Raw genomic sequence first — 27148 nt, forward strand, 5'->3', positions numbered from 1 at the left:
ATTCAGTGAAAGTCTGTTTATGTCAAACCAGTTGTTAACTTTTATCAGTTCATCATTTATCTCTCTAGTTACTTCATTAATATCTGACCCTGAATAGAACAATGTTGTGTCATCAGCAAATGAAACAGTACCGAGTAGCTTAGATACACTTACAAGATCATTAATAAATGGTATGAACAGTTTAGGTCCAAGGACCGACCCTTTTGGCACACCATAATTAATCTCCTGCAGTTCTGATTTAGTGTTGTTTAGTTGGACAAATTGTTTTCTATTCTTTGAATAACTTCTAACCCATTGATGCGCCACACCTCTTATTCCATACTGATGAAATTTCTGAAGTAACCTCGAGTGATCGATAACATCAAAAGTTTTCTTCAAGTCAACAAATATACTGATGAAGTAGTTTTTATTGTCTATTGCTGTAGATATTTTGCCTATTAGTTCCATTATTGCCATTGCAGTTGAATGTTTGGTCCTAAAACCATACTGTTCATTATTTAAAATATTATTTTCTTCAAGGAATTTATCCAACCTTGATACAAATATTTTTTTTTATTATTTTGGAAAACTGTGGAAGCAGTGACACTGGACTGTAATTGTGTTTCTCCCCACCCTTAAACAATGGAACCACCTTAGCAATTTTCATTGTGTCAGGGAAAATTCCTGTTGAAAGTGACAGATTACAGACATAAGTAAATGGATCAACAGATTTGATTATAGCCTTTACAGTCATCACATCCAAGTCCTCATAATCAGTTGATTGTTTGTTTCCACTGCTTTTTACAATGTTCCTTATTCTTTAACATTATAAACTACTGTCTTCAGTTTATCTTCTATTATTGGTTTGTTACTTGCCAAATTCGCACATACATTTACAAAAAAAAATCATTAAATTCATCAGTGATTTCTTTAACATTATGAATGTCTTTATTCTCCTTGACAAAGTAATTAGGAATTACTGATTTTGTTTTATCTTTATTTGTCACACTATGTATTATTCCCCATGTAGCTTTTGTTATCTTTATTCTTATTCAATAGTTCACCATAGTAATTCTTTTTTTGTTTCCTAATTATCGTTGTTAATTTATTTTTATATTTTTTATATTTGTCTTCAGCTTCTTTTGTTTGCAATTTTAAGAAACACCTATACAATTTATTTTTCTTTGCACAAGCATTTTTTATTCCTTTAGTCATCCATGACTGGTTTTTCCTTTTACCATTACTTTTTATTAACTTACAATTTTTATTATATGATTCCATCAATAACTTCATAACAGATGTATATGCAGCGTTGACATCTTTGACATATACTTTTTTCCAGTTTTGTTTATTAAGATCTTTATTTAGTGCTTCCAGTGCTTTAACGGACTTATTTATTTCGTAATTTATAGTAATATTTTTATTGAACAAATGTTTATATTTAAATATAGCAAAAACAGGTAAATGGTCAGTAATATCGGTCATCAGTATCCCACTCCTCATAACATCATCCTTTTTGTTTGTGAAAATATTATCAAGGATCGTAGCACTGTGAGATGTGATTCTGGTTGGTTTATTAATCAGGGGGAATAAACCTAAACTAAACATTAAATCAACAAAGTCCATTGACATTCTTTGTTCCTCAGGGTTTTCTAAATTCATATTAAAATCTCCACAAATTAACCAGGTTTTGTTTCTAATTTGATCAGCCAGCTCCATCATCTTGTCAGTAAATTACATGACACAAGACCCAGGTGTCCTGTAGACACAGCTAATTAAAATAGTTTTTGCATTTTCATTAATAATTTCCACTATCACCATTTCTATAACATTGTCCTCCATCACTGTCATTTCTACTACTAATTTACACTTAAGATCTGATTTAATAAACAAGGCAACACCACCACCTCTTTTATTTTTTCTATTTGCAAAATAAAGCTCATATCCATCTATTTGAACATCATCCATAATGTCATCATTAAGCCAAGTCTCTGTAATAGCAATCACACTGAATTGATTTTTAAATTTTCTTAGATAATCTCTTATTATTGGCAGCTTACAAAACAAACTTTGACTGTTGAAATGGATGAGTGATAGCGTATCTTCCATAATTACCCCACTATTTAAATTTTCTTCTTCATAATAATCACAACTTATATTTAAATCAAGTAAACTTTCATCTATTTTACTATCCAAGTCATATATTTTGTAATTTGAATCTATTATAGAATGTTTATTTATTTATTAAATTATTTATTTATTTATGTTTTTATATATATTTTTTGCTATTGTGAACCCCGACTATCACACTCTTGTCTATTCTGTTTTGTATTTTTTTAGGTCATCAATGTTTCTGATTTGTACACCATTAGTTCTTTCTTTTTCTCTTATCCATACCCTGCAGTTCCAGACCCATGTAGCAACAATATGTTTCTGTTTTTTTAATAGTCTTGCTTCCCTAGCGATGTCACCATTCTTTTTTGTTAGATGTTCATTTATGTAGACATTTGTTCCTTTCAATTTTTTTTGCCTGCCTCAGTAAGTCATTTTTGTGTTTCCTGCTTGTGAATCTTATTATAATAGTCGATGTTTTATTAGTCGATGTTTTATTTTTACCACGTTTAAATGGAATAGTATGAAAATTTGATATTTCGTCCTGTTGAATGTTGATACCTTTTTGATGGAAGAAGTCTGTGACTTGCTGCTCCAATGTTAGTAGTTCATCTGGTGGTAGACTCTCTCCTCTAGCTCCATCTGAGTCCACCACCCGTGCATACGAACGATGCTTTGTCTCCAAGCCGGATATTACTACATCCTCTATTCTAGAGTGTTGCTCAACATCATCCACTCGTTGTTCCAGCTTCTCAATAAGTTTGTCTTTTTCCACTATGATGTTTTCATGTTTATGTTTATGTATTTAGCAGACACTTTTGTCCAAAGCGACTTACAAGTGATAATCGGCAAGTTGCCCTTGAGGCTAACAACAACAATAACAACAACTTGACATCAATCATGGAGAGGAGGGAACAAAGGAGTGGACGGTAGAGAGGGGGGACGGGTGCAAGGAAGGTGCTAGTTAAGAAGATGCTCTCTGAAGAGCAGGGTCTTCAGGAGTTTCTTGAAAATTGAAAAGGAAGCCCCTGTTTTGTTAGTGCTTGGTAGGTCATTCCACATTTGTGGAACGATGCATGAGAAGAGTCTGGATTGTCCTGAGCGTGGTGTAGGCACTGCTAGCCGACGATCCTGTGATGACCGGAGCGACCGGGCAGAGACGTAAGCCTTTGCAAGAGGATTCAGGTAGATGGGAGCCGTACCATCTTGGACTTTGTATGCTAGTGTTAGCAATTTGAATTTGATGCGTGCTGCTAGCGGTAGCCAGTGGAGCTCAATGAACAGAGGGGTGACGTGTGCTCTTTTGAGTTTTTGAGCTGTTTAATTTCATCCAACAGTCTGCTCAAGGATGACTTTTCTCCAGATATTCGATTCACTGATGTTTTTATCTCCTCTATATCCTCCTCAAGTTTTTCCATTTTCCTTGGTGGCGCCATCTCATCCACTATAGTCTATGTGTTCAAGTCAACCACAATCAACCACCTCCCAGTTAAATCCTGCACATTTTAGATGGATCCAGGTACAGCACCTGGAGTTGGGCTAGGTAGTTCCTGGTGTCGATTCTGACAGATCCAGGCCTAGCAGATGAAGAAGGATCCTGATAGCTTGGCCTGGTAGCTGGTGATGACAGCTGAGCCGGGCGTGGTAGCCAGGCCTGGTGGCTGGTGTTGAGAGGATTTGTGGACTCTAAGTTGTGTGTTTCCACTGTGGACTGGAGTCACGAGTTCCCCAGTAGAGCCTGGTCTGGTGGCTGGAGCAGAGCCCGATCTGGTAGCTGGAGCAGCACCTGGGCGTGAAACTGGTGTGTGTGTGTGTGTGTGTGTGTGTGTGTGTGTGTGTGTGTGTGTGTGTGCGTGCGTGCGTGCGTGCGTGCGTGCGTGCGTGCGTGAGTGCGGGGGGTCTCACCATTGCTAAATGACTGCATCATTAGTGTCATTTAGGTTTACAACGTAGTAGGCACAGATTAAATGGACAGCCTCAACAACGGAAGAAGCCTTTTGCAGATGCACACATCTCTGACATCCATATAAACTGACAGACCAGTATATATGGATGTTTTCCTCATAATAATCATATAAAACAAATAATAATACTAGGGGTTTAAAGGCTATGAACCAAAGACAAAATAAGCCAGAGGTGAAGGTTTATGCATTTAACAAGAAATGTCATAAATGATCATTAGGGCTGACGTGAAATCTAATCCAGATCAGTCCAGGTCAGAATTATCATCTCATCTGTCTCATGATCAGCAGCAGCTGGATGTTTATGGCCACAACATTTCAAGTGAAGCACACTCCTTTTATATCTTGTGTTTGCTCACGATCCATATTTCCGTTTAGAAACCGTCTCTCCTCCATGGATGTACCTGCCTGTCAGAGCGTTTAACCACTGGTTGGTCAGCTGATGCTGCTGATGGTGATGCGCGGTGCACCTCGCGGCAGTGATGCGCCTTTTGCGTAAAATGCGACCTTCGTGGAGCTCGTGCCAGACTGCGGATGACTGATGTTAGAGGACACACAGATATCTTTTTGAAAATCTCTGAGATTTCAACTAATGAATACCTGGAAAATTTACCGGTATGCATTGTACCCTAGAAAAAGTACTGGCATGCTGAAAGGTTATTTTTAGAAGTGGCGGCGGTGCTGGTACCGGTCCAATGCACTGCTCTCTGTTCCTAAAGGATGAGTCTGATAATCTGATCATCAGAACCTAATCAGCGTGATCCGTTCCTGACAGCCGCTGTTTCTCCCTCCCCAACCCACCGCATGTGCCCAGCATTGCGAGCTGCGCGATAATTAAACTGGCCCAAAAACTCCCCCTTAAACCGGTTCTCCCAACATGACCACATGCAGGCCAGCCTGGTCGTGCATCTGTGGCCAGAGCTTTATTCTTTTTCAATCTCTCCTTTTCTGCTCCACCTTTCCTGGTCCGTCTAGGTCCATTTTGCCTCTGGGGCCAAAGGTGCGGTGGTGCACTAGCCGCTCTGGGGCGGTGGGTGTCTGCTGCGCTTTGCCAGACCCCGACAAAGTGAGAGGAGGGGGTGTCTTTGTGCCCAGTTTGCTCAGTTTGTGCGAGCACCAGGACAGCAGATGCCCTGATGAGCTGCATGACGGATTTACCATTTAGATATTACGCACGTCATGACCGGCAATCACTGAGTGAGCCAGTTTAACGGCCAAGCCACCAGGAAATCTGCCGTTTCTCCCGATTACCAGTCCGCCACTGACGAGATGTGTGTTAACTTAGAAAATGTGGGCGCAATTTTAATTACGTGTCAACCCCAACCCCCCCACCCCCATCCCCGGTGCGTGTTCGGCATCTGTTTTGCCTTCAGTGAACTTTGGTTTGACGTCAGTATTTGCGTTCCGGGAACGTTTGATTTACAAATTAAGTACTGGCTACAACCAATGTCAGCACTAGTTTCAGACACTTGGTTTATAAATTCAACACCCTGGAGATTCCTCTAAATCAGGGATTCCCAAAGTGTGGTGCGCGCACCCCCAGGGGTGCGCGAGCTGCCGCTAGGGGGTGCGCGAGGTGAAAAGTGTAATGGCTGCGGAGCTCAGAGAAGTCTGTCACATGTCACCATTAGCGTAGAAACTCATTTGTGGGTGGGCCTAAGAAAAAGTAAGTGGGCACAATAAATGTAATTGAAAACAAGTATATTTTTGCGCGTGCGTGTCCTCCACATGTGCCCTAGCTTCATAATAACAATGCGCCGAGCTTCAGCACTCTGGCCTGCGCACGCCGATATGTTCCGTATTTGATCATTTTTAACGGTGTTGGGGGAATCTGAAGGTGGCGAGTCATTCTGGCAGATTGTAATTAACACCCTGTCTCATGCAGTGTTCTGACATTGTAAACCTCACACACAGAATATTGTGGATGTAACTAAATAACAAGAAATGATTCCTATTCAGGCTATTGACAGCGTGCTGAAGATCTGAAGATCTGAAGTTCAGAGTGCGTCTGTCAGAGGTCAGACGTGTTCCGGCTGAACCACGGCTCACAGGTGCACAAGTGAGCACATCTGGGCTGGGCAGAAGTCATTTTACAACATTGGTTTAAATAGCGCGAGACGCGGTGACTTGAGCGGCTGTGCCGCGCGCGCGTGCGCGCGCACACACACACGCACACAGATTCAATAAGCGCACACGCAGCTTTAACTCCGGCGAGCAGTCAGACTGAAGGCAGAAATGAACGCTGCCTCCACCACGATAAAAACTTTTAAGAGGTTATTTTTCATTCAAGGTCAAATTAAGATATTAGCTTCTGGGATGAGTCGGGTCCGCTCCAGCCAGTGACTCCTCATGAACCTGACTACATCTCATGTTACTGCAGCATTTGTCATTCCAGTCCGCGTGGCAGCGGATCGCAGATTCAGCCACACCATAAAACAGCAATAAGTCGGTCTGAGGTAAAAGTGAACATCATGGCTACATCTTGTCCCCTATTGACATTTGATTACGCACAAGTAGGTGATCAGCTCAGGTTTACGCAGAGCAGAAGGAAGGAGAGCGCTCTGGCCGCACAGGTTAAACGTTCCTACTTTAAGAAAACCGTTAAATTGCATTGTTTATGTTCTACCTGGGCACTCTAAATATTTATTTAAAATGAAATCAAAGGAAATTGTAATGGTATCAAATGTTTATTAATTACTATTTAAAAAATGAAAGTGATGGGGAATTTTTTTTAACCCAGTCTGTTTAGCTTGACATCTGATATATATAAATATATATATATGTATAGAGAGAGAGAGAGAGAGAGAGAGAGAGAGAGAGAGAGAGAGAGAGAGAGAGAGAGAGAGAGAGAGAGAGAGAGAGAGAGAGAGAGAGAGAGAGAGAGAGAGAGCCATGCCCCGATGTGGGGACGGGGGGGGGGGGGGTGCGTCGACATGGTCGGGACATAGAAGGGGGTGCGCGGCTAAATAAGTTTGGGAACCACTGCTCTAAATTAAAGCATTTTCATGGATTTCAGGAAAAGACGGAACTTTAATAAAAAACAATTTATATACGTTTGGCAGCAAATCTAAAAATAAGCTGCAGAACTGACCTTGTTACTGAAAAAAACACAAAGGAAGTCAGACTACTCACTTTGTGGCCTTTGACTGGGATTTCTTTGCCTCCTCTTTGTCTTTATCCTTTTTTCCTTTTTTTGTTTCACGAGGTACGATGTCATCAAAAGGAGAGTGTAGCACCTAAACAACAAAAAGAGTCAAAAACAGCTGGTGCAAACAACAGATTATAAAAAACCCAGACAGGAGTTTAAATAAATGTACCTCGGTGGTTCTTATCTTGTGGGGATTCAGAGGCCTTTCGTCAGCATCACATTCAACTTCTGCTAATCTGAGCATGTTATAAATTGTGTCTCCGGTGACCTGCAGAAAGGAAAAACAAGCCCTTCCTGTCAAGTACAGCTGAAAATGGAAAAGTTAGAATATGGTGTAAATGTCCATTTATGTCAGTAACTCATCTTAGACTGAGAAACCATCTAAAGGCTCAGCAACCCTCTGCAAGTGTTCTGGATTCAGTAGCTGATTAGAGCGTGACACTGAATCTATGATATTGAACTTTTTCACAATATTCTAATTGTCTGAGATTTTCAATGCGGGGTTTTCATTAGCCGTAAGCTACAATCACAATTATAACAAATAAAGGTTTGGAATATCTGGTTTTGCATGGAATGAGTCTGTCTCATAGATTAGTTGACTGTTTAAAGTGACCGTGTGTATTTTCCCTGGCGATAGGGGCCAGAATATACCTTAATCATTGCAAGAAAGCTGTATTTTTGTGTTCAAGTAAGACCTTACCAACGGACGGCCATTGGGGTCAAAAATCCCTGGGAGTGCATCCTCCAGCAAAATAACAAGAACATCAGACTCCCTTTCATCACTGGCAGAAGTAAATGTGTAAAACAACATTTATTAATGCTGAAAGTTTTGTAACCATTCGTTACAAATCAGTGAATTCTTTTTGTCCTCACAGGCTTCCGTAGGAGGAAAAAGAGACTTAAACCCGTTCCATGCATTTTAGACCTGATTTTTTGCCAATATTTTTTAACAACTGGGTATCTTTTAATTCACTTACAACAATATTTCAATGGATATTTCCAGAGATTAATAGTAAAAACTACACATTGTCACTTTAAGTTGAAATAGAATAGGCTATTAATCCCACAGTGGGGAGTTTAACAAGCCACAGCAGCACATACACTTAATAAGGAAGAAGATAATAACAAAATGATAGGAGACTACACAAAGGCAGTAAGCTTCAACCACTAAAAACAACAAATAAAAAGTAAACTTGGGTTTCCAGAACTATGCAGCATTATGAACACAGATGTACATCTGGAATTGCACAAGTATAGAGCACATGCTGAGGATTGCAATGATGTTTTTGTAGGGCTGGGCAATAAATGAAAAATGTATCATTATCGAAATTTCTGACTTTTATCAAGATCATTTTTCCCATGTCAATAAATCTGATAATAAAAAAGTGAAAAGATGTGTAGGTCGGCAACGTTCATGTCCTTTTAACAAGCTGTACCACCTTGAGTCACGTAAAAATGTGACTCAACGCGATACATGTGGCAGCTCCATCTTTGTTTCTGTGCATACCTGTAGTTATCGTCCATTTACCGTTATCGCGGTGAAATCCTTAATATATTGTGATAATGATTTTAGGACATATCGCCCAGCCCTATGTTATTGTGTATAAATAAATGAACTTTTAGACCATACTCTAATAGTTTGAGTTTCACTTGTATAACCAGAGCATTCATTAACACATGCTGATCTCTTAAAGGCATACAATGCAATTCTTTCATATTTTAAAAACTTGAGCCAGTGTGTGCTAAAATGACCCTTTACGAGGTTAACTCATTCACTGCCAATGACGACTAAAGTCGTCATTTGCATTTTTTACTGTGTAGGCGTCGGAACGAGCCCCCGCACCAAGAGAACAAACATCTCCGCTCTAAAGCCGATCTTCATCTGCATACGTCACAGGTCACGTGATCAGGAAGCAGAAAATCCATGTGTTAGGAGATCCTTTTGGGCCGTTCCTGTAAAAAAAAGTGAGGCGCAAAGAAGAAAAGCTTCTGCCGATCACAATTAAACAACAGATTATGAAAGAACGGAAAACCCTCAAAACATGCGGATTCTTCCTGATGTAAGAGGTGAGTCTCCGCTTTGTTTTGGTTGTTTTGGCGTTGACATCATACTAGCGCGCAACGTTCTGTGACTCTTAAAAAAACAGTAAAAACAACGAGAAACGCCGGCAGCGAAGGGCTTTATCGATCAGGAAACGGCTGGCAGTGAATGAGTTAATGAAGTGTCACTCAGACCCCACTGCTCTCTGTGGCCAGAATACCACACTTGCAACTTCATAGTTGGCGGACGCTCCCTGCTGGTGGAGGGAGATGTGGACTGGAGTGGAACTGACAGTGGAGCTGGAATCTGCTTCCAACACATTTCATGCATGGTTTAGATCGTGAACACAGCTGATTTGTTTGATTTTGTGATGGATCATTTCTGTAGAAACTAATGAAAGCTGAGGAGACATTTCAGCAGTCAGATTAAAGACACACTTGGCAGTTTTGCTTGCTTTTAGCACCCCCTTGTGTCTGTTATAATTTCCCTGTGGTTACACCAAAAATGAAGCCTATCTCCTCGCTGTGCGTTTTTCTTTCCAACACCTTAATCTAACAGCTGAAACGTCTCCCCAGCCTTCATTTGTTTCTACAGGAATGTTTCATCACGAAATGAAACAAATCAGCTGTGTTTATGATCTTAAACATGCAGGAAACTTGCTGAAAGCAGACTGCAGTGCCAGGAATGTAAGCTCAATTTTTTCTAACTTTAACAGGAGGCAGCCTGGCACTCTGAAGTTGCAAATGCGTTACTCTGGCCACAGAGTGCGGTGTGGGTCTGAGCATCATTCCATTAACCCTGTAAAAAGTAATTTTTGTACATACTGGCTGAAGAAAACAATTTAAAATATGAAAATTTTACGAACTCACAGCGAGAAGAAAATTCTCCTTTTTGGTTTAACCACAGAGAATTCATAACGGACACTAGGGGCTGCTAAAAGCAAGCAAAACTGCTGAGTATCCCTTTAAGAGATTTAACAGCTTCTCAGACTTACCTTGCCAAATATTGTGTGCTTATTATTGAGCTCGTCTGCACGTCCCAGGGTGAAAAAAAACTGACTACCATTGTCATGTGGTCCAGCGTTTGCCATGGCAACCAACCCCCTCCGAAGGAAGCGCAGTCTGGTGTGAAACTCATCCTATGAGTTAAAAAAAGGATGCTTTAAGATTTTCACATTTTTATTGGTCTCTGTGGCATCCATTAGATACTTTTTAAATTTCAACAGGCAGTTCAATGTTTTTAGATGAATATTCACAATTATAAATAAAACTAAAGGTAAGGCGGTGCTACCTTGAAAGGGCGTCCGTAGATGGACTCTCCACCCGTTCCTGTTCCTGTTGGATCGCCCCCCTGGATGATGAAATCCCGCACCACTCTGTGAAAAATGGTGCCATCATAGTAACCTAAAATGTGGACAGAAACAACTGAAAGTAGGAAATTGCTTTTTATTTAAATTCTGTAGTTAAAAAAAGTCACTTTTTGCCATCCTTCCTTCCATCTCAGATGCGGCCCAACTTTTGATGGACACCAGAAGGAGGGAGCACATTACTCCTGTTCTGGACCAGCTGCACTGGCTCCCGGTGCGCTACCATATCCAGTTTAAAATTTTACTTCTTGTTTTTAAGTCACTCTATCTTTATGCTGCTCTGTACTTGACTCAGCTGGTTCAGCCCTACGTACCTGGTCGAATTCTTCGGTCAGCAGACCACCGCCTGTTACAGGTCCCAAGTGTTCAGGTGAGGACACGAGGAGAACGAGCGTTCTCAATCTGTGCGTCTCATCTCTGGAACTAACTCCCTCTAGCAGTGAGAATGGCCCCCTCTCTCTGATTTTAAACCATGCCTGAAGGCTCATTTTCATTCCTTGGCTTTTGCTTCAGCCAAGCTAGCCTTGTACTATGTCTCAGTTTTATTTTCATTATTGATTTAATAGTAGTTACTGTACTACTTTTATGACTTTCTTCCCGTGTGTGGTGATTTTTATGCTCTTTTACTGAGCAGCACTTTGGTTGGCCTCGGCCGTGTAGAAATGTGCTTTACAAATAAAATGGAATGTTCAATGTTTAATCTGTATACTATAATAATAATAACAATAATAATAATGATGATCATCATAATAATCATAATAATCATAATCATAATAATAGTAATAATAATAATAATCATAATGATAATAATAATAATAATCATCATCATCATCATCAAAATCATCATAATAATAATATTATATTGGTAAATGGCCTGCACTTGATATAGTGCCTTCTAGAGTCCTGAACCCCCCCAAGGCACTTTACAACACAATCAGTCATTCACACATTCACACCCTGGTGGGGATGAACTACACTGTAGCCACAGCTGCCCTGGGGCGCACTGACAGAGGCGAGGCTGCCGAGCACAAGCACCACCGGTCCGTCTGACCACCACCAGCAGGCAAGGTGGGTTAAGTGTCTTGCCCAAGGACACAACAGTGGCAAACTGAGCGGGGTTCGAACCTGCAACCTTCCGATTACGGGGCGAGCACTTCACTCCTGTGCCACCATCACCCCACATAATAATAATAATAATAATAATAATAAGAAGAATAATAAACTTTATTTGTATATCTTGGCTCACTTGTTCTCTAGGGTGTTTCCCACTTTCCACCTACAGAAAAAAATGTAAATAAAAGTCTGAAGTGAAATCAGTCTAATATTCATTTAAAGGGGCCATAACATAAAGGAAATCCACTTTTTGGAGCTTTTTAGCATGTGATATTGTTGTTTCCTCATGAAAAATACCCCCAAAACTGTTTTTGGCTGCATTTATGCATTTTCCTGTGTCAGCTGCAAATTTTTGATTTTATTTAGAAATTCCTGAAAATCCCGAATGTAAAGTTTGTACGCAATACTGTCATCCACCTCCCAACATCAGGCCCTGCTCCTTCCCTGAATATGGTCTAGAGGCCGACCGATATGGGTTTTTTATGGTCGATGCCGATTTTTAAAGGATTTTGTTGCCGATGGCCGATATCTAAAGCCAATTATTAAGGCTGATATATATACGTTTTAGCAACACATTAATTGTGAAAGACAACTGAACACTCACAGTGTGCAATATAAATTAAATAAGTCAATAAATCTCTTAATAGTTATTGAACTTCAAATATAAAACAAACTCAAAACATTTATATCGGTAGGCCTCTAATCTGGTCTGGGCTCTGAAACCCGCCTCCCTTGGTCAGCACAGGATATGTAGCTTATGGGCTTTCTATCGCCCAAACTGGCATGGATCGGGGTGGAGGGAGATGGTACGATGCACTGGATGCTATTTATTAGACACAGACCGGCAAACCTATGCAGCAAGGGAGGCCTGAACTTGGCGACCGGACTCCTGGAGTCACTTGTTAAAAGGAACCCAGGTTACAAAACTTTGTGGTTCTTAAAAGATAAATGTTAGTATCAGTTATATTTAAGTGGTGTAAAAAACCTTTTTAATGTCTTCATTTTTATAAAATTTGTAAAAAATAGTTTAACTCGTAGTTCGCGATTGTTGTTAGCGTCACAATGCACTCTGGGTGGTGACGTCATACGGTTGTACCTCGGTTGCACCGGCCGGCTTTGGGACCCTGTAGTGACTGTTAAGCGACATCGACATGTCGTCTGTTCAGCCTTTTCTATTTGAACCAGAGCGAAACATTAATGATGACATCACTGATTATGTTTCACAAAACGAGCATCAAAATGAAGAGCAAGAAGGGCGGGATGAAGCGAGAGCAGGACAAAAGCAGTGGTGTGTGTGCTGCAAATGCGTCTCCATGGGAACCGAAAGGGAGAGTGTTTGTTGTTAAGAGCTCATATTTTTGTCCGCAGAAGTTAACGGTAAGCTGTCGCGTGGTCAAACTTATTCAATTATGAATTGTTTAGGAGAATTTTAGCATCCAGAGCTGTCGTGTGCTTCATAGATGATTAGGATATTCAGTAAAACAACTTTAATCATTTTTTCAGATATTGTATATTTGGAGAACACTGTGTTGCTACACTTACTGCTTGTCTTACTGAAGGGAGAGGTGAATGTTCAGCTTCATCTGTGACGAGTGGCGTGTCCGATGGTTCGCCCAACGTGACAGAAGCGACAGCTGCAGGAGCGGGTTGTCGGCTCAGGAGAGCGTCCAGCGTCTCGTCTCTCTGAGAGACAGTGAAACTCCGCCCATGCCCACTCTGACAAAATGTGCCTACTGGACCAGCTTTATACCCTTACGCCCAGATCACACTGTATGATTTTCGGCTGTCTTTGCCAAATTCCTAGTCCTGAGCAGAATCGTGACAAAAAAAAATACAGTGTGGCCGGCTCTGCGACAACTTTTTGAGCCGTCTCACGACCAAATCAGCTTAAAAAAGTCTTCAAGCATGCTTGAAAACCTGGGACTCCTGTCTGCAACCGACCAATGAAAACACACCTTTTGGGACGCCGCAGCAGCAAGACTCCGCCTCTCTGAGCTTCAGTTTCAATACCCACCAGTTTTTATTTCTGTTAATAGAACAAGTTAAACCAGAGTTATACTAAAATAATTAAACTACCTTTTTTAGACCATCAGATAAATTGTGGACAGAGGAAGCTCTGTGACAGCGGGTGTGAGCTGTCACATGGAGCGGATCTGCGGAGCATTGAAACAGAATTCACGGCAAAAGTTATATAGCAGCGATCTGTGACAGATTGTTACTTCTCTGTAGTTTAGTGGGTTCTTGTGTATAAAGGAGGAGAAGGATGAATGACCAGCTGACAGCTCCGCTGTTTAGCTGGAAGACGAGAAAAGGAGACCTGCAGCCGGAGTCTGACGCCAAAACAAAGGTTTTAAAAACGTAGCTTCCTGTTTGAGAAAGATGAGCTGGGTCATGAACTGACACTAAAACTAAGTGTTTTTATCTTTTCAGCTTTGGGTAGTGACCGAAAGAATGAGATTGGAGATAAAAGCGCCCTAAATGAGTTTTCTCTGCAGGGTGGCTGGGCTCTTCCTTAGAGATAGGGTGAGGAGCTTGATCATCTGGGAGGGGCTCGGAGCAGACCTGCTGCTCCTGCACATCAAGAGGAACCAGTTGAGGAGGATCTAGTTAAGATGCCTCCTGGACACCTCCCTGGTGAGGTTTTCCGGGCATGTCCAACCGGGAGAAGACCTAAAGCAAGACCCAGGAAATGCTGGAGGGACAATGTCATTCACCTGGCCAGGTAACTCCCTAGGATTCCCCTGGAGAAGCTGGCCTTAGTGGCTGGGGAGAGGGAAGTCTGGGCCTACTGCTGCACCCACAACCCGACCCCGGATAAGCAGCCGAAAATGGATGGATGGATGAATGGATAATATACCCCCTTTAACATACATGAGGTTCACTGATATCTGTACTGCAGTAAATATCAATATGTACATATGGATACTTGTATTTTTTTGGAATGCATCATCCACAACTTCTGAATTTCAGATTTTTCCTCCACGGACCGTTTTTTAACAGCACGGTCTACCTTACCTTCCATGCACAGCTGCACAAAGTTCCTGCATGCTTTAGGAGTCTCCTTGGACCACAGCTCGATGTCAATTTCCCCTGCTGAGGTCTTCATCAGCACCTGAAAAGCAGCACAGCAAAACATATCTACATATAAAACTACTTCTCCCTAGCCTAGTGAACTAGACCAAAATCTTTCTTTGCAAAGTTTTTTTTTTTTTGCACAGAAGTTTGCAAAGCAAATAATATATTTATTTTGTCTCGCTTGCCAGGCTAACTTCTCCTACCATCCCGCTACTTCTATGGCACACGCGTTCACCTCCTACTAGCAACATATCAACAACTAGCTGGTAACATATCAACAACTAGCTGGTTTCAACGAAATGTGTATAAACTTTACAAGGAAAAGCTACACTGCATGTTCTTAATGTAAATACAGACAAAATAAAAAGATAGGAAGGCACTCACCTTTCCACTTGTTGGAGGTTCCTGGATATATATGTTACTCATTTTGAAGGTGAATCTGCTTATGTGCTTCGAAAAAAAAACGAAATTCTAATCTTTAACACCTTTATACCTTCAACTCACGTAAAATGTATAATAGATAAACGGTTAGTAATCCTGATAACTGCTTGTACTTTTCCCGAATGTTGCAAATTTCACACTTATCCTCCAACAGCCATGCTAGTGCAGTGTTTACTTCAGAGAACACGGGGGAATCCTGATGTACTACTCTTTTTTATTTAGTATACTCTGCTGTTTATGATAATTATTTAAGATGTTTATATGTTTTCATTTTGAAAATATTTTTTCACGTTCATAACAACCAGCTAAACCGCTAACGACAACATAACATCAAAAACAATCGCAGGCTCAGCCCCTAAAAGTGAAAATGGTTGAATCCACACGATGTTCAGCGTTAATAGGCCCATAGAAACAAAGCATAATAACAAGTTCCGCATTAAGCTTCTATTACACTTAAAATACGAAAATATAATCCAGTTTTATAATTTAGGGTGCATTCTAAAATATTACTTAAAAATTTACAATCTCTAATAAATTTCGCTAAGTTTCTGACGGAGCAAAATTAAATTCAGAGCGCAGCGGAAGTGCCGTAATTACGAAAGGACCACACGACGCTGTGCAGCAATGGCGGAGGTTGAAAACAGTTTGGAGTTAAAACGAAAAGCTGATGATGTTCAAGATGAAGATGGAAATGATGAAAGTACAGACTGGGTTGGACCCATGCCAAATGAAGCATCAAAGACAAAGAAACGAAGAGGTGGGTTAATGACACTGAATTTACCACAATGGTTTGCGCGAATCCACTTTTCAGTAAATCCCGCTAATTCTGGTTCGGTTATTTCTTCAGTCCTAGAATACGAGCGAGTCTACCTGGATAACCTCCCATCAGCTGCCATGTACGAACGGAGCTACATGCATAGAGACGTTATCACACACTTGGTGTGTTCGAAGTAAGTGGAGAAAAATACCGCGGTAAAGTTAGCTTGAACTTGGACGTTGGATATTTGACAGACATTGGTTTACACTGTTAGCGATAAGTCTTTATGCCGTGCACTGAGCACAGCGATGTGCTGATTTCCGAGGACTCGCTATAAGTCCCTTAATTTTGAAATAAAATCCTAATAAAAAAGATCAGATTGAGTGAAATGTGTTAAAACTGTTGTGTCTTGTAAATGTAGTTTAGTAACACATGTCAGAAGTAATTTTGAGTCATTTAGGAAATTATTCTGGAAGTTTAAAAACAATTTTGTACTCGTTTACAAAGGACTACAAATTTGTTGATAGTCCCTAAGCGACCCACCATTCCCTATCGCGAGTCCTCGGAAGTCAGCTAACCGCTGTCTGTACCCAGTGCATGACATGAAGACTAATCGCTGACCGTGTAAACCAGGGGTGTCAAACTCATTTTAGCTCAGGGGCCACATTGAGGGAAATCTAGTCCCAAGTGGGCCGAACCGGTAAATTAAAAAAAACTTCAGATGGTTTTCTTTGTTTTAATACAATCAATATAAAACAAGGCTGTAGCCTGAGGACAGTGTATCCAAAATAGTACAAGTAAAATACCTGAAGTGTACTTGAAAATTTGAAAGAAGAAAAAAAATCCATAAATAAATAAACATTCCTTAGTGATTCAACGAGCTTACAGATCACATGGCTAGATCAGTTTCATGCAGCTTTTAAAGTATATTTGACTCATTTTACTTAACATCTTTTAGCTTTCACCAGCACATCAACATCAGAAGTCACATCCTGAGTGGTAGCCAACTTCAGGATGTGATTCAAGTTCTTGTGTGAGCCTTGAGCGCAGCTTTGTTTTATTTATACTCATTACAGAGGAAACTTGTTCACAAAGATAAGTTTATTTTCACTCTACATTGTAAAGTATGAAAATAAAGTTTACAGAACCATCTCGCAGGCCGGATCTAACCCGCTTGCGGGTCGAATCCGGCCCGCGGGCCGTATGTTTGACACCCCTGGTGTAAACCAATGTCTGTCGAATATCTAACGTCCAACTTCAAGCTAACTTCACCGCGGTATGCAACAAGTGGTTTTGTGTAAACATCTTACAAGTTTGTCTTGTCTGTTTGTTTCTTTATTTGTACAGCGTCTTTGAGTAGTTGTTAAGAAAACCTATGTATTATTATTAGGTTTGGGAAAGTTGGACCAATGTTCACAAATTAGCGCTTCTAGTATCAACACTTCCAAAACAAATCGTGGTTAAACCCAAAAGACGCCTCTTTAAGAGTGGTGAGGTAATGCACAAATAAACAGTGACCCTGTGTCTTCACTTCCAGTCTCCTCTCTGTGGTGTTCCTCAGGGTTCAGGTTTGAACCCCTCCTATTTTTCTAGCATTTGCAGCCACTTGTTTACACCCTCAGCAAACAGCGTGGCATTCCAATGTTACACTGAAAGCTGTCAAATTTATATTCGGCTAATAAGAAAAGAAAAACTTTTTGTGTCTTGATGAGAAAACGTCCTGGGTGACGCAGTGTTTTAAGATTCAAAGAGGAAAAAGCACAAATACTTTTTAGCAGTACAACTGAGTCCCCTAATGTAGAAATAGGTTCCATGACTCAGGATTGTAAGTCAACTTCAAACCTGGGCGTCAAAGTGGACTAAAACAGTCAGATGAGTTCAGTGGTTAATCTATCTTTGTCCAGCTGGGGCAGTCAACTTAAATAAACACAAGCCCATTCTGTCCAGGTAGCATTTGGAAGCAGTAATAATCTACGCCTTTGTCACCACACTTGGTGTATAAAGTAAGGGTCAGTCTTTCTGTTACCCATCTCCAGTGGGTGCAAAATGGTAGTATGAGCCCAACACCTTTATTTTAGCTTCACTACATGGGTTTCCTGTTCATTTTAGAAATAATATTAAAGTTCTGTAATATGGTTTCACACCCTCCATGGTTTTCTCTTGTCATAACCTGTCTGAGCTGCTACCTGCACCTGTTGCTGTAGCAAATCCTAAATGTTGATGTCTGACTAGATTCTTGGGGTTCCGATTCGATTCAGAATCGATTCTCGAGTCGATTTCTCAATTAAAATCGATTCACAATCAGTATTAACAAAGAGTGTTATCTCCAGGATGAACTACTTTGTTGTACAAGTTAGTTAAACTATGGGACATTTTTATTTGACTTTAAACTGGTCATGCTCCAAAAATGCTAATTTACAAGGTAAACTAAAGTGATTCTAAAACTGTAAACAGAAACAATCTTTTGACCAAAAGGCAACATTTATTTTTTGCTTACCTTGTAAAATAAACAAATCTGTAGTTACCTAACAGTAGCTTTGAAAGTAATACGGTCAAATAGTTTTCAAGTATGTGTAGAAACAAGTTCCATGAGTAATCCTGAGTACTCATTTATCAACTTAGAAAATAAATATGAGAATATCTCAAATTTCTGAGTATGGAAAAAATTACATTCAAGTGCCCTCTTATCAGCAGATTCAAACCTAAATCATCTCAATTTATGGGACCACAAAAGTAAACGGAGTACTGACTCTCCTAACAAAGATCAAAAAAGTGCATCTCAAACCTGTAACATAAATATTTGAGTTCTTGGAATCGATTCGGAACCTTTGTGAATCGATTCTGAATCTTTATAAATAAGAATCCCGATTCAGACTTGAATGGATTTTTTTCAGCACCTCTACTGACTAGCCTTGTTTTCTGTCTCGTTTTACATATTGTGTTTGTTTCTTTGTTGCACATTGCGAGAGGAAGTTAGTTTTATGTCTGTAATCACTTTTTAGTGAAAAGGGTCAACTTTTGTTTTTATCTATTTTTTATTGTTGTCATAAGTGTTGTTATGTCTTATTTATTGTTTTATAACCTTTAATACAATGTAAAGCACTTTGGTCCCGTGCAGGTTGTTTCTAAATGCTCTAGAGGAGCTGGTCACTTTCAAACACCTTACTGAAGAAGTCGGGTAAAATTTTATGAGGTGAAAACGGTCATGCAGGGAATTGATTTGCACCCCAACATTAAAGAGAAACGTGATTTGGGTTAAACACGGCGTTGGTTTGAGCATATTGATGCTGGAATCTGTAAATATTGGTCCATCTTTACTGAACTCAAATTGTTTCACCTTGTGAGGCCTAATCAGAACTGTTCTAATTACTTCTCTGTTCCAGGACGGACTTCATTCTCACCGCCAGCCAGGACGGGCACGTCAAATTCTGGAAGAAGAAGGAAAATGAGGGAATAGAGTTTGTGAAACACTTTCGGTGTCATCTTGGTATGATCTGATTTTCTTTTCTTCTGAATTTGATTTCAGCTACTTAACTCGTTCGCTGCCAGCCGTTTCCTGATCGGTAAAGCCCTTCGCTGCCAGTGTTTTTCACAATTTTTACAGTTTTTTTAAGAGTCACAGAATGTTGCACGCTAGGATGATGTCAACACCAAAACAACCAATACAAAGCAGAGACTCACCTCTTACATAAAGAAGAATCCGCGCGTTTCGAGCGTTATCCGTTCTTTCATAATCCGTTGTTGAATTGTGATCGGCAGAAGTGTTCCGGTTCGCTCCTCACTTTTTTTACAGCAGCGGCCCAAAATGATCTCCTAACACATGGATTTTTCTGCTTCCTGGTCACGTGACGTATGCGGATGAAGATCGGCTTCAGAGCTGAGATGTTAGTTCTCACGGTGCGGGGGCTCGTTCCGACGCCCACACAGTAAAAACATGTAATGGCAGTGAACGGTTGGATTTAAAATGACGTCTTTAGTCGTCAATGGCAGTGAATGAGTCAAAGCAGGTAAACACAATGACGTGTGCTCACCCTGCTCCTCATTATTAGTTCAAACGTGTCGTTTTGCAGGTGTGATTGAAAGCATTGCTGTCAGTGCTGAAGGAGCCCTTTTCTGCTCTGTTGGTGATGATCAGGCTATGAAAGTGTTTGATGTGGTTAACTTTGACATGATCAATATGCTGAAGTTGGGGTGAGTCTAATGGCATCTTTTTACACATTTAAAGTGAGCTTTCTTCTTTGGTGTGATGAGATGGATGTTTTCTACTTTGATTCGTGTCTCCAGCTTTCAGCCAGGCCAGTGTGAGTGGATCTATAACCCCGGAGATGCTATCTGCACCGTGGCTTGCTCCGAAAAATCCACGGGGAAGATCTTCGTTTACGATGGACGAGGAAGCAACGATCCGCTTCATGTCTTTGACAAAATGCACTCCTCGCCACTGTCCCAAATTTGCCTGAATGCCAAATTTCGTGTGATTGTGTCAGCTGACAAAGCGGGAATGCTGGAATATTGGACTGGCCTTCGGAACGAGTTCAAGTTCCCCAAACACGTGGGCTGGGTGTACAAAACAGACACAGACTTGTATGAATTTGCAAAACACAAAACCTACCCAACCAGCCTCGCCTTCTCCCCAGATGGGAAGAAAATGGCTACCATAGCTTCTGACAGGAAAGTGAGGATCTTCCGCTTCTTAACAGGAAAGCTGATGCGAGTCTTTGATGAGTCGTTAACGGTCAGTTGTAAATTTTCAAATCTGCATAAAACTGAGGACCTTTTTCTAGTTTAACACTTTGTTTTGGTTCTAGATGTTCACAGAGTTGCAGCAGATGAGGCAGCAGCTGCCAGACATGGAGTTCGGTAGAAGAATGGCTGTAGAGAGGGAACTGGAGAAGGTGGATGGCATCCGACTGACGAATATCATCTTTGATGAGACGGGACACTTTGTTCTGTATGGCACCATGTTGGGCATCAAAGTCATCAATGTGGAAACCAACAGGTCGATCTCATTTCAACAGAGAAAGAATTAAGGAACCTTTTTCATAAGTTAAAGCTTTTCAAGGGTATTTCTTAAATAGTTATAGATAAGTTTAAGGGTTTAATCTGCTACACTGGTCTGTTAAAGCCTTGTTACATATTGGTGATAGGAACTTCATCCGCTTATCTGAGGTCGGGTTGCAGGGGCAGCAGCCTAAGCGGAGAGTCCCAGGCTTCTCTCTCCCCAGCGTCTTGGGCCAGCTCCTCCGGGGGAATCCCAAGGTGTTCCCTGGCCAACCAAGAAACATGGTCCCTCCAGCTTGTCCTGGGTCTTCCCTAGGGCTGCAGAAGCGGAACAACGTAGCATAGATGCAACATAACACAGCACAGCAATCAGAAACGCAGAAGCCAACCCTGCTCTTAGTTGATCTCTTATTTTCTCTGCTGCTGTGGACCTTTTGGCGCTGATCAGTGACGTTGCTCCTTGCCAAAATAACGGTTATGATATTCTAACGTTTTAGCAAATTCCTTAAAGGTCTGAGAGGACGGAACCAGAGTATTTTCCCCGTCGCCTTCCCTTCTCCCAGAAATGCTCTTTCAAATGACCTTTGTTGCCAACTGGTGCTACATAAATATATCTTAGTTGGCGTTACGTTTTGATGGCCTGCTGGAAAATATTTTTTTTTTATTAGAAAAAATTAGGAAAACATTGAAAGGAAGATGAGAAATGACTTTTTTGGAATCTTTTAAATTTAAACATTAAATGAATAACAATAACCACAAAACATGACATCTAAATAGTAGGGTCTGTGGAAAGGGTCGCATTTTTCTATAAATGTGATGGACCTAAAGCTGCAATGGCAAATCTGCAAACAAGCTAGCTTTTGAATATAAACACGGTCATGGAACACTCACCCCTCCCCTCAAGAATCTTCTCTAGGCCACATCCGCCAGAACCGGAAACTCGCCAGAGTAATCAAGAGTGTGCTAGACATATGGGGAGAAAAAAGTGTCAAAAGATCTGTGTGTGTGTGTGTGTGCGTGCGTGCGTGTGTGTGTGTGTGTGTGTGTGTGTGTGTGTGTGTGTGTGTGTGTGTGTGTGTGTGTGTGTGCGTGCGTGCGCGTGCGTGTGTGTGTGTGCGTGCACGTGCGTGTGTGTGTGTGTGTGTGTGTGCGTGCGTGCGTGGATACATCTAAGCATGTGTAACTCTTGAGTTGTGTGTAAACTTGTGTTTACATTTTCATGCGTAACTTCAGCACCTACATATACAAATCATTGAATACACACAAACAAATCACATGGACAAAACTACATTACACACAGATCAGTTTACAAGAACAAAAGTCCTTTTGAGACTCTTTTCTCACCTGACTGATTTGTGCGTACATGGTGCATTTGAATGCTGGGTGGAAGCTGAGAAATTGGATTTTCCTTAGGAATTAGTCTAAATTTGTTTTTCTGTGGAAAATGTAGTATTTCAGGATACTGTTGTTAATAAAAGATAGACCTACATTTAATTTTTAATAATCTAAAATAGTTCATTTTAGGGCTGCACAATATATCGTAAATATATCGTTATCGTAATATCAGCATGCACAATATGCATATCGCAAAGAACAGATAAATATGGCAATGAATGGTCAGCTCAAATGTTTGCTACACATAATGCATTCTGTCAATCAAATGGAAGCAAGATGTTTTTTTACAAATGAAATAGAGCTCTTCACCCATTTGGCCCATTGGGTGGGTTCTCATAGGTTAGGTGCCTGCCCCCGAGGAGGACGGCACTTAATTTGATGGTTAGCAAACACCTGAGTTAGCTTTGTTCTGCTCTTTCTGCTTTTCCAGGGATCCACTTATTGCCTTTTCTAGTTTATTTTCTTTTCCTCTTTCCTCACATCTTTTGCTATTCTCATTTTTATGATTTTTTCATCTTTTTGTTTAATTTTTTTCTGACCACTAGTTGGAAGAGTGGCACTCTGACTGACAGGCTTCAAACTGGGAGAAGGCATGTTGATCTGAAGCAAGTAAAAGTTAAACCTGCGCTCATTGCAGTCCAGTTATAGTGAGACAGCGATAATTTTAGACAGTTTCATACGTTTTATAGATTACCATTTTCTAGGTCCAAACACCTTTTGTTGTCCGTGACTTCAAATGGTGTTTTTCTTTTTGGGACTCTGGTAGTTTGTTCTAAAGTTGAAGTGGTAGCAGCCGGCTGTTTCTCCTTCTGATATTATTGGGCGGAGAACCTCTCACGCCAGTGGTGTTCTGTTGCAAAATACATGAGTATGAATGAAGGACCCAGAGAAGTGTGGCTGTTCGGCGAGCGACAACCGAATGGTCCAATAGTTGCTTCAGTCCAAAAGGCGTTATTGGCGGAGGTTTTTAGACAAATGTGAGAGTACCTCTTTATTTTTTTGTTTAGTTTTTTCAATTTCCACAACAAATTTTTAGCTATGCTATGTTAGAACTTTGTTTAAAATAACTTGTTTTCCAAATTTGCTATTGCAGCTTTAAAAATCCCTAACCAGCAAAGACTGGTCTTCAGTTTTCAATAATAGCCTGAGGTTTACCATCGATGTGGAACAAGTTAGTTATTTTGACACGAGACTGAGTTGGACACCCTGCTTTAGATGATAACGCATCATTTTATCATCCGTATTCATTTTTCATTTGTTGTAAAGCGCCAAGTCAACTTTGTGATGGTGAACATTCTCCAGTGCGGTTATCCCAAAGTTCAGTAATGTCACCAGTTAAATTCGTCATGTTGCTCCAGTTGGCAACAAGTGATTTGGCGCCAGTGCTCGGCCCGGCCAAGAGGCAACACCAAGAGCTGAAAATACAAAAACAAACACATTACAACCGTATAAAAACAATTACAGCAGGGTTTCTCCCAGCGCTTTATAAGCCTGGCCACCCGCCAGGCTAAGCGTCATGCCCCGCCCCCCTCCCCGACCCTACCGTGTCCGCTGACACAAACGGCGCAACGAAAATAGAGCCCTCCATCAGCCGATACTGGTGAGAAACAGCAGCGAAAAGTGTGCAACACCCCCACCCCCACTCTCACGGGGGAGCGCTGCGGGGCGGAGTGCGCGACCCTCCTCCCCTCTGACGGCCAAATCCGCCAGGCTTAACTCATTTTCTGGGGGAAACCCTGTACAGATTTACTAACAACAGTGTTATAGAGGAGTGCCAAAAGTTTCTATATTAAAACCACACAGAATCATTCAATGAATGGATGATTGCCAATAACAACGTGCTAGCACACAAAGCGAAATGATGATTTAAAATGTTCACGTAAAGGTCTGGTCTTAAAACCTTTTCACCAGGTGTGTGCGGATTCTTGGGAAGCAGGAGAACATCCGCGTGGTTCAGCTGTGTCTATTCCAGGGGGTCGCCAAGGACATGACTGTGGCCCCCACAGTAGAAATGAAGGCCTCCGACAACCCTGCTCTGCAGAACGTTGAGCCTGACCCGACCATCTTCTGCACTGCGTTCAAGAAGAATCGTTTCTACATGGTGAGAGAAGCGGATGTTTTCTTTTTTAAGTAATTAACGGTATTTTTTTTGTCTTTGCCTTCATGTGTTTATTTTTTGGGTGTAAGTTTACAAAAAGAGAACCAGAGGATACGAAGAGCGCAGACTCGGACAGAGACATCTTCAACGAGAAGCCCTCGAAGGAGGAGGTGATGGCTGCCACTCAGGCCGAGGGGCCAAAGAGAGTGTCTGACAGCGCCATCATCCACACCATCATGGGAGACATCCACATCAAGCTTTTCCCTGTGGAGTAGGTCCTCCCTGTGACAGAGTATGATTACAAAATCCTCCTAAAAGCCAAATCTAGAAAAGATCTGTTCATGATCGGATTTTCAGGTGCCCGAAAACTGTGGAGAACTTCTGTGTTCACAGCAGGAACGGATATTACAATGGCCACATATTCCACCGAGTAATTAAGGTAAAGATTTATTTAAGGTGTTAATAGAGCAGCTATAAATGATCGGCTGCATCTCTAACGCTGTACCTGGTGAACAGAGTTTCATGATCCAGACGGGAGACCCCACAGGCACAGGGATGGGAGGAGAGAGCATCTGGGGAGGAGAGTTTGAGGACGAGTTTCACGCCACGCTGAGACACGACCGCCCGTACACGCTTAGCATGGCCAACGCTGGGCCCGGCACCAACGGCTCACAGTTTTTTATCACCGTGGTTCCGACGGTGAGTTCAGTTTTCAGCTCATGTTGTTGAACAGTGTGTCAGCTAGTGTTTGCCAGGCTTGCATGTTTGATTTTATTTTAGACTGGCTATTGTGCACGTTGGTGCTCTTTTGAATTATTCTTTTGTGACCTAAAGATCTAAAGTACTGCTGCTACCGTTTACGTGCTTCAAATTTAAGGAATACCTCGACTGATGCAGAGTTAATAAACTTTTCACGGACAAGTAAGTCTCTAAAATATAAATATATGAGAACACAACATGGCATGAGAAGAATACTTGTAAAACAGCGTGTTTTAGCTGTTTGTCGGCTACAGAAGCACATTTATAAACATGAAACGTGAAGTCGCCGTCTTAAAAAAATTTGAAGAATAAATTATTTGTGTGATATGCTTGTCAGCCACTAGATGGTGCGATCGGATAAGAGAAATACTCTGGAAAGAGACTAACAGAGCACTGAAATGGCTCATTCTGGAAGGTACTGAAAACGTCATGAATAAAGCTGCTGAAATTGCTTCGTGTAAGAGGGGTTTAGAGCAAAGAACTTCATTAACGTGTTTTTATGGATCAGGGTTCTGCAACCTTAATGAAAGGAGTTGATTTTCCTCCCGAGTCCCACAGAATTCAACTTGTTTAGAGCCGTAACTGTTACAGGATGTTGTGAATGGAGAAGATTTTTGAGATACATTTTTTGGAAGAGGATTAGGGCCGCTGAGCAAAAAAATACTTTTTTTTTTTCTCAATTGTGGAACTCTGACTTCTTTGTTTTATTAAAGTTAGAAATCATGTTTTTTCTCTTCTGTACATATTTACTATAAGAGATTTGTGAAAAAACACAATTTAGTTCCTTTTGTTTGGTTTTAAAATGAAGACAATTACACTTCTAGCTGTTTTTTGTTCGACTGGATGTTGATTTTTGAAGAAAAAGATGTAAAATATAAATGGATTTAAGTATTACTGATACTTTTCGTTTCATTTTATGGAAATTAGACACACTTGTTGCATGAAAAAAACCTGCATTTCATTATTTCTGTATTTAAAATCACAGGTTAGTTTTTTAGCAGTTTAAGCCAAAGTAAAAATGTTTTCAAAAGCACGGCTGTGGCTCCCTGGTACACACCGTAGACCTGTTCCAACTTGTTTTTAAAAACTAGTATTATGTCCTCTTTACTTCATGTTTAAATCTTCATCTTTGAAGTCAAAATGTGTCGCCCGACTAGTTTCATTTGTTAAAGACTTTTGTCCAGTGACACAAACGCTCGTAATTTTTTTTCTTTCTTTTTGAAACAGAAAAGAAAAATCCCTGAAACAACATTTTGCCGGACATTTATTTAGAAATATTTATTTTTATGTTTTATTTTGATATTTTTCTCTAAATGGGTGCTCTTTTGAAATGAAGTGAGTTCAAACATGAATCATAAAAATGTCCCAACTAGTTTCTCAGCGTGGTTTTGTTTCTCTGCAGCCGTGGCTCGACAACAAGCACACAGTGTTTGGAAGGTGCACAAAAGGCATGGAGGTGGTCCAGAGAATCTCCAACTCCAAAGTCAACCCCAAGACCGACAAACCGTACGAGGACATCAGCATCATCAGCATCACCATAAAGTGATCGGCTTCATCTTGTTCTGTAGTGACGTTCCTTTTTACTGGCTCATTAAAGACGGCTTTGATAAAATTTGCTTTCAGGCTGATGGTTTCACCAGTGTCCCTTTAGGGCTCAGTTCACCTAGACTCAAGGGAATTTATAGAATTAGAAACAACAGTACATATAATAAAAACAAAATATATAATCCATTTCCTGTACCGGCTTATCCTTGTGGAGTTGCTAGTGGCTGGTGCCCATCTCCAGCAGCCTTTGGGCAAACAGGTTGGGTACAACCTGGCATGGATGTCATTTTTGGGGGGTCGGGGGGAAGATGTCCTCCCACTTTTTCCACAGTCATTTTTTGTCCCCTGCTCTTTTTACCA

The 27148-nt window shown here is 40.9% G+C and overlaps 2 protein-coding genes across 3 annotated transcripts in view; one reads left to right on the forward strand and one right to left on the reverse strand.

The window, feature by feature from the left end:
* Positions 1-15532, reverse strand: part of cwc27 (CWC27 spliceosome associated cyclophilin) — a 62454-nt gene extending 46922 nt beyond the window's left edge. For both annotated transcript variants that reach the window (XM_015943097.3, XM_015943098.3), the window contains exons 1-6: positions 15180-15532; positions 14736-14832; positions 10532-10644; positions 10236-10379; positions 7370-7468; positions 7185-7288 (exon numbers count right to left, since the gene is read on the reverse strand). In XM_015943097.3, coding sequence (XP_015798583.1) covers positions 7185-7288; positions 7370-7468; positions 10236-10379; positions 10532-10644; positions 14736-14832; positions 15180-15221 — 599 coding nt within the window. In that variant the 5' untranslated portion in view covers positions 15222-15532. The remainder of the gene's footprint in view (positions 1-7184; positions 7289-7369; positions 7469-10235; positions 10380-10531; positions 10645-14735; positions 14833-15179) is intronic.
* Positions 15533-15811: 279 nt separating this feature from the next.
* ppwd1 (peptidylprolyl isomerase domain and WD repeat containing 1) lies at positions 15812-26855 on the forward strand. Its single transcript, XM_015943096.3, has 11 exons — positions 15812-15993; positions 16084-16186; positions 19377-19480; positions 20064-20184; positions 20278-20725; positions 20799-20989; positions 24298-24487; positions 24574-24755; positions 24842-24923; positions 25001-25183; positions 26646-26855. Exons 1-11 carry the CDS (start codon positions 15861-15863, stop codon positions 26787-26789), a joined length of 1881 nt encoding a protein of 626 aa, XP_015798582.3. The 5' UTR covers positions 15812-15860; the 3' UTR covers positions 26790-26855.
* Positions 26856-27148: the final 293 nt, after the last annotated feature.

The sequence above is a fragment of the Nothobranchius furzeri genome, chromosome 6 (assembly GCF_043380555.1).
Source record: "Nothobranchius furzeri strain GRZ-AD chromosome 6, NfurGRZ-RIMD1, whole genome shotgun sequence".
In the NCBI taxonomy this organism is placed as follows: domain Eukaryota; kingdom Metazoa; phylum Chordata; class Actinopteri; order Cyprinodontiformes; family Nothobranchiidae; genus Nothobranchius; species Nothobranchius furzeri.